Source organism: Pseudophryne corroboree, chromosome 6, assembly GCF_028390025.1.
Source record: "Pseudophryne corroboree isolate aPseCor3 chromosome 6, aPseCor3.hap2, whole genome shotgun sequence".
NCBI classification, from domain to species: Eukaryota; Metazoa; Chordata; class Amphibia; order Anura; family Myobatrachidae; genus Pseudophryne; species Pseudophryne corroboree.
The window spans coordinates 427,714,041-427,726,734 of NC_086449.1; the positions used below are offsets into that span (position 1 = coordinate 427,714,041).

Here is a 12,694-nt window from a genome sequence, read left to right on the forward strand (position 1 = left end):
CATACAAAGTACACATGTACGCCTTTTACAACAAAATAAATGTCTGTTTTTGCTCATGATGGAGCAGCAACCAGGGATATTGTGTATATAAATGTGCACATTCAGGGTTTAATAAAAAATAAAGTAAAAAATGATGAAACAAATAGGAAAATGACATGATTTATGTATATCCTCTGATTGTTAATGCTCATTAACCGCATAATTACTCACTTAGTACACATAGTAAACATGTTAGAATATGTTTCGGGGATTACACAAACTACTTAAATGTCTTCAATTTACATGGGTAGAATTATATAATGCATAACTGCAGTGATGTATGTGCACCCAATTCGTAGTTTTTTTTTGTTGCACAAACATGTTACATACACACGGTGTGATGTGTGCTTACAATTTTGACTCTTAAAATCATAAGAAAAGTGAGTACATATCGCACCTTGTGTACACAGCTTCCAATGCCTGCTCCCACAAGGGAAGAAAACATGGACTGTGTAGGCATGGCAATTTTGACTCTGTTGTGTACAATCTAGTGTCTAGTATAGTCAAAATTGTACATAGGCAAAATCGCACTGTGTGTGCGGTCAATATCGGTGGTTCTGGGCTCCGGGGAGTTCAAGGGCAATCTCAAAGTCAAAATCGGCCTTTCTCTGACGTCCTAGTGGATGCTGGGAACTCCGTAAGGACCATGGGGAATAGCGGCTCCGCAGGAGACTGGGCACAACTAAAAGAAAGCTTTTAGACTACCTGGTGTGCACTGGCTCCTCCCACTATGACCCTCCTCCAAGCCTCAGTTAGATTTCTGTGCCCGGCCGAGCTGGATGCACACTAGGGGCTCTCCTGAGCTCCTAGAAAGAAAGTTTATTTTAGGTTTTTTATTTTACAGTGAGACCTGCTGGCAACAGGCTCACTGCATCGAGGGACTAAGGGGAGAAGAAGCGAACCTACCTGCTTGCAGCTAGCTTGGGCTTCTTAGGCTACTGGACACCATTAGCTCCAGAGGGATCGACCGCATGGAACTGGCCTTGGTGTTCGTTCCCGGAGCCGCGCCGCCGTCCCCCTTACAGAGCCAGAAGCAAGAAGAGGTCCGGAAAATCGGCGGCAGAAGACATCAGTCTTCACCAAGGTAGCGCACAGCACTGCAGCTGTGCGCCATTGCTCCTCATACACACTTCACACTCCGGTCACTGAGGGTGCAAGGCGCTGGGGGGGGGGGGGGGGCACCCTGAGCAGCAATAAAAACACCTTGGCTGGCAAATATATTACAATATATAGCCCCAGAGGCTATATATGTGATAAATACCCCTGCCAGAATCCATAAAAAAGCGGGAGAAAAGTCCGCGAAAAAGGGGCGGAGCTATCTCCCTCAGCACACTGGCGCCATTTTCTCTTCACAGTGCAGCTGGAAGACAGCTCCCCAGGCTCTCCCCTGTAGTTTGCAGGCTCAAAGGGTTAAAAAGAGAGGGGGGGGGGCACTAAATTTAGGCGCAATATTGTATATACAAGCAGCTATTGGGAAAAATTCACTCAATATAGTGTTAATCCCTAAATTATATAGCGCTCTGGTGTGTGCTGGCATACTCTCTCTCTGTCTCCCCAAAGGGCTGTGGGGTCCTGTCCTCAGTCAGAGCATTCCCTGTGTGTGTGCTGTGTGTCGGTACGGCTGTGTCGACACGTTTGATGAGGAGGCTTATGTGGTGGCAGAGCAGATGCCGATAAATGTGATGTCGCCCCCTGTGGGGCCGACACCAGAGTGGATGGATATGTGAAAGGTATAAACCGACAGTGTCAACTCCTTACATAAAAGGCTGGATGACGTAACAGCTGTGGGACAGCCGGCTTCTCAGCCGCGCCTGCCCAGGCGTCTCAAAGGCCATCAGGGGCTCAAAAACGCCTGCTCCCTCAGATGGCAGACACAGATGTCGACACGGAATCTGACTCCAGTGTCGACGAGGTTGAGACATATACACAATCCACTAGGAACATCCGTTACATGATCCCGGCAATAAAAAAATGTGTTACACATTTCTGACATTAACCCAAGTACCACTAAAAAAGGGTTTTATGTGTGGGGAGAAAAAGCAGGCAGTGTTTTGTTCCCCCATCAAATGAGTGAATGAAGTGTGAAAAAGCGTGGGTTCCCCCGATAAGAAACTGGTAATTTCTAAAAAGTTACTGATGGCGTACCCTTTCCCGCCAGAGGATAAGTTACGCTGGGAGATATCCCCTAGGGTGGATAAGGCGCTCACACGTTTGTCAAAAAAGGTGGCACTGCCGTCTTATGATACGGCCACTTTGAAGGTACCTGCTGATAAAAAGCAGGAGGCTATCCTGAAGTCTGTATTTACACACTCAGGTACTAGACTGAGACCTGCAGATAGTGCTGCTGCAGCGCGGTCTGTGACCCTGTCAAACAGGGATACTATTTTGCGAACATAAGAGCATATTAAAGACGTCGTCTTATATATGAGGGATGCACAGAGGGATATTTTGCCGGCTGGCATCCAGAATTAATGCAATGTCCATTCTGTCAGGAGGGTATTAGAGACCCGACACTGGACAGGTGATGCTGACTTTAAAAGGCGCACAGAGCCTTATAAGGGTGAGGAATTGTTTGGGGATGGTCTCTGGGACCTCGTATCCACAGCAACAGCTGGGAAGAAAACCTTTTACCTCAGGTTTCCTCACAGCCTAAGAAAGCACTGTATTATCAGGTACAGTCCTTTGGGCTTCAGAAAAGCAAGCGGGTCAAAGGCGCTTCCTTTCTGCACAGGGAAGAGGGAAAAAGCTGCAACAGTCAGCCAGTTCCCAGAATCAAAATTCTTCCCCCGCTTCCTCTTAAAACCACCGCATGACGCGGGGGCTCCACAGGCGTAGCCAGTTACGGTGGGGGGCCGCCTCAAAAATTTCAGCGATCAGTGGGCTCGCTCACAGGTGGATCCTTCAAGTAGTATCTCAGGGCTACAAGCTGGAATTCGAGGCGTCTCCCCCCGCCGTTTCCTCAAATCTGCCTTGCCGACAACTCCCTCAGGCAGGGAGGCTGTGCTAGAGGCAATTCACAAGCTGTATTCCCAGCAGGTGATAGTCAAGGTGCCCCTACTTCAACAAGGACGGGGTTACTATTCCACACTGTTTGTGGTACCGAAACCGGACGGTTCGGTGAGACCCATGTTAAATTTGAAATCCTTGAACACATACATAAAAAAATTCAAGATGGAATCGCTCAGGGCGGTTATTGCAAACCTGGAGGAGGGGGATTACATGGTATCCCTGGACATCAAGGATGCTTACCTACATGTCCCCATTTACCATCCTCACCAGGAGTACCTCAGATTTGTGGTACAGGATTGCCATTACCAATTCCAAACACTGCCGTTTGGCCTGTCCACGGCACCGAGGGTCTTTACCAAGGTAATGGCAGAAATGATGATACTCCTTCGAAAAAAGGGAGTTTTAATTATCCCGTACTTGGACGATCTCCTTATAAAGGCGAGGTCCAAGGAGCAGTTGTTGGTCGGAGTAGCACTATCTCGGGAAGTGCTACAACAGCACGGATGGATTCTATACATTCCAAAGTCACAGCTGGTTCCTACCACACGCCTACTGTTCCTGGGGATGGTTCTGGACACAGAACAGAAAAAAGTATTTCTCCCGCAGGAGAAAGCCAAGGAGCTGTCATCTCTAGTCAGAGACCTCCTGAAACCAAAACAGGTATCGGTGCAGCACTGCACACGAGTCCTGGGAAAAATGATAGCTTCTTACGAAGCAGAATTCCATTCGGCAGGTTCCATGCAAGAACCTTTCAGTGGGACCTCTTGGACAAGTGGTCGGGATCGCATCTTCAGATGCATCGGCTGATAACCCTGTCTCCAAGGACCAGGGTATCTCTACTGTGGTGGCTGCAGAGTGCTCATCTTCAAGAGGGCCGCAGATTCGGCATACAGGACTGGGTCCTGGTAACCACGGATGCCAGCCTTCGAGGCTGGGGGGCAGTCACACAGGGAAGAAATTTCCAAGGACTTTGGTCAAGTCAGGAGTCGTCCCTACACATAAATATTCTGGAACTGAGGGCCATTTACAATGCCCTAAGTCTGGCAAGGCCTCTGCTTCAAAACCAGCCGGTACTGATCCAATCAGACAACATCACGGCAGTCGCCCATGTAAACCGACAGGGCGGCACAAGAAGCAGGATGGCGATGGCAGAAGCCACAAGGATTCTCCGATGGGCGGAAAATCACGTCTTAGCACTGTCAGCAGTGTTGATTCCGGGAGTGGTCAACTGGGAAGCAGAGTTCCTCAGCAGACACGACCTACACCCGGGAGAGTGGGGACTTCATCCAGAAGTCTTCCAACTGTTGGTAAACTGTTGGGAAAGGCCACAGGTGGACATGATGGCGTCCCGCCTAAACAAAAAACTAGATATTGCGCCAGGTCAAGGGACCCTCAGGCGATAGCGGTGGATGCTCTAGTGACACCGTGGGTGTACCAGTCGGTTTATGTATTCCCTCCTCTGCCTCTCATACCAAAGGTACTGAGAATAATAAGAAGACGAGGAGTAAGAACGATACTCGTGGTTCCGGATGGGCCAAGAAGAGCTTGGTACCCAGAACTTCAAGAAATGATATCAGAGGACCCATGGCCTCTACCGCTCAGACAGGATCTGCTACAGCAGCGGCCATGTCTGTTCCAAGACTTTACCGCGGCTGCGTTTGACGGCATGGCGGTTGAATTCCGGATCCTAAAGGAAAAGGGCATTCCGGAGGAAGTCATTCCTACGCTGATAAAAGCCAGGAAAGAAGTAACCGCAAACCATTGTCACCGTATTTGGCGAAAATATGTTGCGTGGTGTGAGGCCAGGAAGGCCCCAACAGAGGAATTTCAGCTGGGTCGTTTTCTGCACTTCCTACAGTCAGGAGTGACTATGGGCCTAAACTTGGGTTCCATTAAGGTCCAGATTTCTGCTCTGTCGATTTTCTTCCAGAAAGAACTGGCTTCACTGCCTGGAGTTCAGACATTTGTAAAGGGAGTGCTACATATTCAGCCCCCTTTTGTGCCTCCTGTGGCACCTTGGGATCTCAACGTGGTGTTGAGTTTCCTAAAATCACATTGGTTTGAGCCACTTAAAACTGTGGATTTGAAATATCTCACGTGGAAAGTGGTCATGTTATTGGCCTTGGCTTCGGCCAGGCGTGTGTCAGAATTGGCGGCTTTGTCATGTAAAAGCCCTTATCTGATTTTCCATATGGATAGGGCAGAATTGAGGACTCGTCCCCAGTTTCTCCCTAAGGTGGTATCAGCTTTTCACTTGAACCAACCTATTGTAGTGCCTGCTGCTACTAGGGACTTGGAAGATTTCAAGTTACTGGACGTAGTCAGGGCCTTAAAAATTTATATTTCCAGGACGGCTGGAGTCAGGAAAATTGACTCGCTTTTTATCCTGTAGGCACCCAACAAAATAGGTGCTCCTGCTTCTAAGCAGACTATTGCTCGCTGAATTTGTAGCACACTTCAGCTGGAGCATTCTGCGGCTGGATTGCCGCATCCTAAATCAGTAAAAGCCCATTCCACAAGGAAGGTGGGCTCATCTTGGGCGGCTGCCCGAGGGGTCTCGGCTTTACAACTTTGCCGAGCTGCAACTTGGTCAGGGGCAAACACGTTTGCAAAATTCTACAAATTTGATACCCTGGCTGAGGAGGACCTTGAGTTCTCTCATTCGGTGCTGCAGAGTCATCCGCACTCTCCCGCCCGTTTGGGAGCTTTGGTATAATCCCCATGGTCCTTACGGAGTTCCCAGCATCCACTAGGACGTCAGAGAAAATAAGATTTTACTCACCGGTAAATCTATTTCTCGTAGTTCGTAGTGGATGCTGGGCGCCGATCCCAAGTGCGGATTGTCTGCAATACTTGTATGTAGTTATTGCCTAACTAAGGGTTATTGTTGAGCTATCTGTTGAGAGGCTCAGTTATATTTCATACTGTTAACTGGGTATAGTATAACGAGTTATACGGTGTGATTGGTGTGGCTGGTATGAGTCTTACCCGGGATTCAAAATCCTTCCTTATTGTGTCAGCTCTTCCGGGCACAGTATCCTAACTGAGGCTTGGAGGAGGGGCATAGTGGGAGGAGCCAGTGCACACCAGGTAGTCTAAAAGCTTTCTTTTAGTTGTGCCCAGTCTCCTGCGGAGCCGCTATTCCCCATGGTCCTTACGGAGTTCCCAGCATCCACTACGGACTACGAGACATAGATTTACCGGTGAGTAAAATCTTATTTTATCCAGAATCGCACCATGTGTATGCACCTTTAGAGTGTTTGCAGACTGTGATGTTTTTATTTGATATATGTATTATTGTTGCAGTATTTTATTAAAATCTCAGCGTTCAAAATAATATTGACGGCCTAAATTAAAATGAACGTTGAATACATTACATAAATATATAATTTTTTCTCTTTTTGTGAGAACTTTAAATTAATGTTATCCTTTCTGTTCTGTGTACACTAGTGAGCTATAATATAATAAAATACAAATTCTAATCTACTTTAAATGGAATTTCTCACCATAATCTGAGTTTGTTGTAATTGTTTAAACTGTTTTTTTGCTAGGTTTCTTTTCATGCTGAAAAGATGCAGTAGGTTTTATTGTTCATGAATTGCTTAAAAGGCACTGTGAAGAAAACAATTCAGTTCATATAGTTAAGAAGCAGATTGCCATTTTTCCTCGTTTAATGTGTACTAATTAGCTAAATTGTTTTTAACACTGGTTTTAGTTGATGCTACTCACATTGCAGGGGACATTATCATTGTTTTTAACTTTAGTAGTGGTTGAAATTGAGTTCTGCTGCACTGTGAGGCACTTCGGATACTGTGACATACGCAGTGCTTCCACAGTTCTGTACAAGAGAGGGGGTGAAAAGGTGCTCAAGGCATGGATTGGGTGCTCGTCTAGTATAGTGGAAAAATGTACCACGACTTTTAATGACTCCATTGAAGTTAAGTTTTGTGGGGGGGGGGGGGGGGGGTTCTGGCTCTTTAAACCAGCAGACTTGGTAAACCTTTGAACTAACCTGATCTCTGCTAAAATTCTCGTTTAACAGTTAAGTTAACTTTCTTTAATATGGCCAGTTTCCAGAAGGTTTTGATATTTTATTTATGGCCATTAATGTAGTAAGTTGTTTATTTAAAATGCTTTATTTTTGTCAATCTGATTTTGAAGATGGTGATACCAGTGCAACTGAGAGTTGTGATGAAGTTCCCATGGAGCTGTATACTGCTTTCCAGCACACTCCTACAACGCTTACTCTCACTGCCACCAGAGTAACAAAGGTGAATGACAAGAAGAGGAAGAAAAGTGGAGAAAAGGAACAAAATACAGCAAAATCTAAAAAGGCAAGGATTTCCAAAATGTGATTGTGGTTTTAATTGTAAATATATATATATATATATATAATACACACATATATTTATTTTTTTGAAAGAAATTAAGAACTACCTCCTGAGCATCATATCCTACCCATAATACATTGGTGGGTGTCCGTGATAAGGTTTTCTTTTTTTAACAGTTTGCTTAGTATGTTAGGAAAGCCTGTGTGTGACCAATACTGCCTGGGCCAGCTGTCATTAATGTTCCTGGTTGTTGCTTTTTTTCACATTCCCTAGTGTTGGCCTGAGTTTGTGCTGGGGTACTGTAGCTAGTTTTATTTTTATTTTTTCTATTTTGAGCACCCCGTAATCTAAATGTAAAAAATGTATTGACCAGTAGACATTGCCTAAAATACAGTGAGTTAGTTGCGAAGGTGTTGAGCTTTATCATCATGCCTTAACTTTTAGAACATGCACCTTTTAGTTGTTATGACATTTTTGCACTTGACTTACAGTAACTTCCCGGTCTATGAAATGACTGGTAAAATATGCGCTTAACTTAATACTGAATGTAATATATGGTCCGTCATCTAATTTTCTGTTTTGTAGCAAGAGTTTAGAACATTTGTGACATGATGATTTCCCAGTTTTGATCAACTTCTATTTTTGCTTTAATTACCTTCTAAAGACGAGTTTTATCTAATGACATATGCTATTAAAGTCATACGGAAACATTAACATAATTTGTTTCCGCAGGCCTTCAGAGAAGGATCTAGAAAATCTTCCAGAGTAAAGGTAGCCATTTGCTTTTATATATACATATAATACACAGCCTTAGCTAAAGATCATACATTTGTGGAAGTTCTGCCACGCAATGTTTGATGTGTAGGCCTTTTTAAGCTTCTGTTGATAAAAAAAAAAAAAAAAAAAATGAACGCAAAGAATTAAAATGTTCAAGCCCATCTTCTAACTGTATTGCACTACACTTAACTGATTGGCTTAATAGGGTCAGAGTTTTTAAATCTCTTCTTTACATAAGTTTGGGTTGATGCAGCGTGAGACCTCCAACCGTTTTCATTTTGTAAAATACAAAAATTAGTGCTGTGCATGACCTGAAAACTGGTCATATGGTTTTTTGATATGACCACTCATGACTGGAGTAGGATAGGGTTGTTCAAATGTAGGCAGAAAACAACAGGCTAGTTCATGTCACAATCACCAGATGAAGGCCAGCATGCCTATTAAATCAATGGGGAGGCCTGGGAAGAAGTACAGTAAACCGTAGTAATATGAAAAGCTGCACTTCCGAGTAGCATAATAACTGTATAAAAAGTAGCATTTGCAGTTTTCTTCTAATTTTCCCAAAACAAGTTCTGTTGTGCTTTTGTATACAGATTCAGACATGCACACAGATAGTCAAAATTGGAAATTCTGTGGATGCTACTTTTTATATAGATATACAAGTGTGGCTTTTCAAATTACGAGGGTTATCTAGGAGACTGAATTTACTGTACTTCTTCCCAGGCCTCCTCATTTCTTTAATAGGCAGCCTCCCCCACCCCTAATCCCACGCCCTGTGAGACTTGTGATTTCACAGACTAGGTGTACTGCTTAGTAAAACATAACACAGCCGCTACACTACTGTATGTAAATGAATGGCTTATGCTGTCATTTACTAAGCAGTACACCCAGTCCGTGAAATCACAAGTCTCACAGGGGTGGGATTGGGGGTGGGGGCTACCTATTAAAGCAATGAAGGAGGCCCAGGAAGAAGTACGGTAAACTCAGTCTCCTAAAGATAATGTCTTTCATAATTTGAAAAGCCATACTTGTTACTTTTTACACAGATATACAGTACATCTACAATTTTTTTTCTTATTTTGTATGTGTATCTGTGTGCATGTCTGAGTGTGTATATGAAGCACAATAGAGCTTGTTTTGGGAAAAAAAATTTGGGGGAAAAACCCCAAACCTGTGAAAGTTTTGAGAATGACACAAGTATTTGGTTTTCACAAAGTTTAGACCTTTTTATCAGATGTTACTGTGGTATACTAAAGTAACATTACAAGTATTTCATTAGTGTCAAAAGCTTTTCTTGACAATTACATTAAGTTTATGCAAATATTGACTATTTGCATAGTGTTGACCCTTCTTTTACAAGACCTCTGCAATTTGCCCTGGCATGCTGTCAATCAACTTCTGTGCCACATAGCTGCCCATTCTTGCTCAATCAATGCTTGGAGTTTGTCAGAATTTGTGTGTTTTTGTTTGTCTACCCATTCTTGAGGATTGACCACAAATTCTCAATGAGATTAAGGTCTGGGTATGAACGAATGACATTAAACTCTGGCCATGGACCCAAAATTATGATGTTTTGTTCCCCGAGCCACTTAGTTCTTACTTTGCCTTATGGCAAGGTGCTCAGTCATGCTGGATAAGACATTGTTAGTCACCAAACTGTTCTAGGATTTTGGGGAGAAGTTGCTCTTCAAGGATATTTTGGTACCATTCTTTAGTGATGGCCGTGTTCTTAGGCAAAATGATAAGTGGGCTCACTCCCTTGGCTGAGAAACAACCCCCACACATGAGTGGTCCCAGGATGCTTTACTGTTGGCATGATACAGGATTAATGGTGTAGCGCTCATCATTCCTTCTCCGGACAAGGGCAGCAAAGAAGCCACTTCTCTCCAGGAAAAACATCAGAGACAGACTTATATCCCGCAAAAGGTACAGGGAATGGACTGGGGTAAAGTAATTTTCTCTTACGTCCTAGTGGATATTGGGGAACTGTAGTACCGTGGGGTATAGATCGGGTCCACTGGAGCCTGGCACTTAAAAAAAACATTTAGTGTCTGTATGTGTGTGCTGGCTCCTACCCTCTATGCCCTTCCTACCAGACTCCGTTTTTAAAAATGTGCCCAAGGATCCAGGTGCATTTCTCTGGAGCTCCATAGTTTCCTTTAATTTTTATTTTAGTTATTTACTTTCAGGTAGTACTGGTTGGCAACCAGTCTACCTGCTTCGTGGGACTTAGAGGGAGGACTGAACCAACCTCCTGAGGGTTAATGGTTCGTAATCCCAGCTGACAGAACACTGAGCACCTGAGGTGCTGTTTCACACACCATACTGTGTGCGCCCACGCCAACAGCTATTCGCCACCCTCTAACAGATGCCGAAGATCGTCAGGTGCGGTGAGTGTTACCACCGGGGTCCCCAGTGTGGTTTGGCGGCATGACACGCGGCAGTCACGGGCCATGAGCTGTGGTGCCCGCCGCGGACTAGACTGGCTCAGCGGGCTTCTGCTCCACAGCGCTCACTGTCATTAGGCTTTGTGTGTACTGTTTAAAATACTTCAGCCAGTATAAACATTTGTGGGCCTGCGTGCCATTTACAGGGGTGGGGCTTCCCGGAGAGCAGGACCAGAGGCGGAATGGCGCCATTTCCTGCTGCTGCGGATCATCCTGACTGCATGCATGCTGCTCCTCGACGGACTCGCACTGTTGCAGACTCTGTACTGGTACCAGGGGGTTATAGCAGGGGGGGGGGGAGCACATTAGTGGTAGCGCCGCTGCACATCTATAAGTTGATACACACATTTTTACACACTGCGCTGCTGTGTTCTGTGTGCTGGTCTCCGTTTCTCTGTCACTCCAGGGACTCTCTAGGATCTGTGTGGAGGTGTTTTTTTCAGTGAGCTGCACTGTATTACAGTTGAGTACAATATGTCTGTTGACATGATTATGTGTGCTGCTTGTCACTCTACCCCTTTTTCAGCGGGGTCCCTCATGTGTGAACAGTGCTCCTTATCTCCACAAGGATGATTCAGAATGTGAATTCAGAATTAGCTGCAGCTAAAAAGGTGAGACAGGTGTTGAAAAAGTCTATTGATTGTATGGCCAAAGCAGCACATACCAGAAAGGCTTCTCAGCCCCCTCTGTTGATTTCACATGACCGCTCACTGCCACAGGTGCTCCAGTCTGATTCTAATCAGCCTGATGTGAATGATGATGATGATATGGATGAGGACAGCTCTAAGTCCCCTGGGGTGGAGGCCCTCATTTATGCTGTAAGAGAGGTTCTTCACATACCAGATCAGGAAGCAGATCCAGATGAGGAGTTGTACTTTAATATTAAACCCAAGACCTCAGCCACTTTTCCTTTGTCTAAAGAATTAAACTCTGGTTAAACCCTGACAAGAAATTTTAAATTCCTCAGAGGTTTTTATCTACTCTTCCCCTCCCAGTTGAGGACAGGAAGGTAAGCGAAAACCTCCCGTTGGTCAATACATCTGTCTCCAGACTGTCTAAGAAATTGGTACTGCCGGTGCCATGGGCTATATCCCTTAAAGACCCTGCTGACCCTTAAAATTGAGACCACTCTCAAGACGTTATATACGGCAGCGGGCGTAGCACAGCGCCCCACACTAGTTTGTGGGTTGATTTCCAGGGCAGTAGTCAAGTGGTCCGATAATATTAATGGATTAGAGACACTGCCCCAGGATGAGGTCATTACTCTATTGCAACACATTCAGGATGCTGCTAATAGAGCAAGGCTATAAAGGAATTGTGTAAGATAAATGGCCGCACTACTGCTATGGTAGTTTCGGTACGCAAAGCTCTGTGGATACGTCAAGGGTCACCCAAAAAGGGTGTAGAAAATCTTCCCTTTTACATGAGATGCCTTGTTTGGGGACAAACCAGACACAACGGCGGGTAAGTCTACCTATCTGTCATCAGCTGCACCACCTGCTAGACGTTCCTTGCAGTCCTTTCGTGTGGCAAAGGTCAGGGGACGGGGAGTCTCCACCACTTCGAGAGGATCTTGTGGTAAGTCCTGTAAACCTGCAAATGCTGTCTCCCTGGACCAGACCACCGGTTCCCCTGCCGCTAAGCCTTCCGTGTGACGGTTGGCCCCAGCAGCAAGGCAACTTTCTGGTAGGTGCTCGCCTTCAACACTTCGCCCATGTGTGGATGAAGTCCTGCTGGGATCCTTGGATGAGGGACCTCATTTCCCAGGGATACCGGCTGGAATTTCAAGCACTTCCTCCTCACAGATTTTTCAAATCGGGCTTACCAATTTTGCCCGCTGCAAAAGTTACCTTGCAAGTGGCTATTCAAAAACTGTTGCGGACAAGGGTGGTGGTTCCGGTACCTCCTCCGTTACACAACGGGTTTTTACTCCAGTCTTTTTGACGCTCCAAAACCAGACTGTTTGGTGTGACCCATCTTAAACCTGAAGTCTCTGAACCCGTATATGCGGGTGTTCAAATTCAAGATGGAATCCCTGCAGGCAGTGGTGTCCGGTCTGGAGGAGGGGGAATTCCTGGTATCTCTAGATGT

General features: G+C 45.2%; 1 protein-coding gene across 6 annotated transcripts in view; it reads left to right on the forward strand.

Annotated features, from left to right (window-relative positions):
- The window catches only part of KMT2E (lysine methyltransferase 2E (inactive)), a 445,960-nt gene that overhangs the window by 202,863 nt on the left and 230,403 nt on the right, over positions 1–12,694 (forward strand). For all 6 annotated transcript variants that reach the window (XM_063927017.1, XM_063927020.1, XM_063927022.1 and 3 more), the window contains 2 exons: positions 7,210–7,382; positions 8,112–8,150. In XM_063927017.1, the coding sequence (XP_063783087.1) occupies positions 7,210–7,382; positions 8,112–8,150 (212 nt within the window). The remainder of the gene's footprint in view (positions 1–7,209; positions 7,383–8,111; positions 8,151–12,694) is intronic.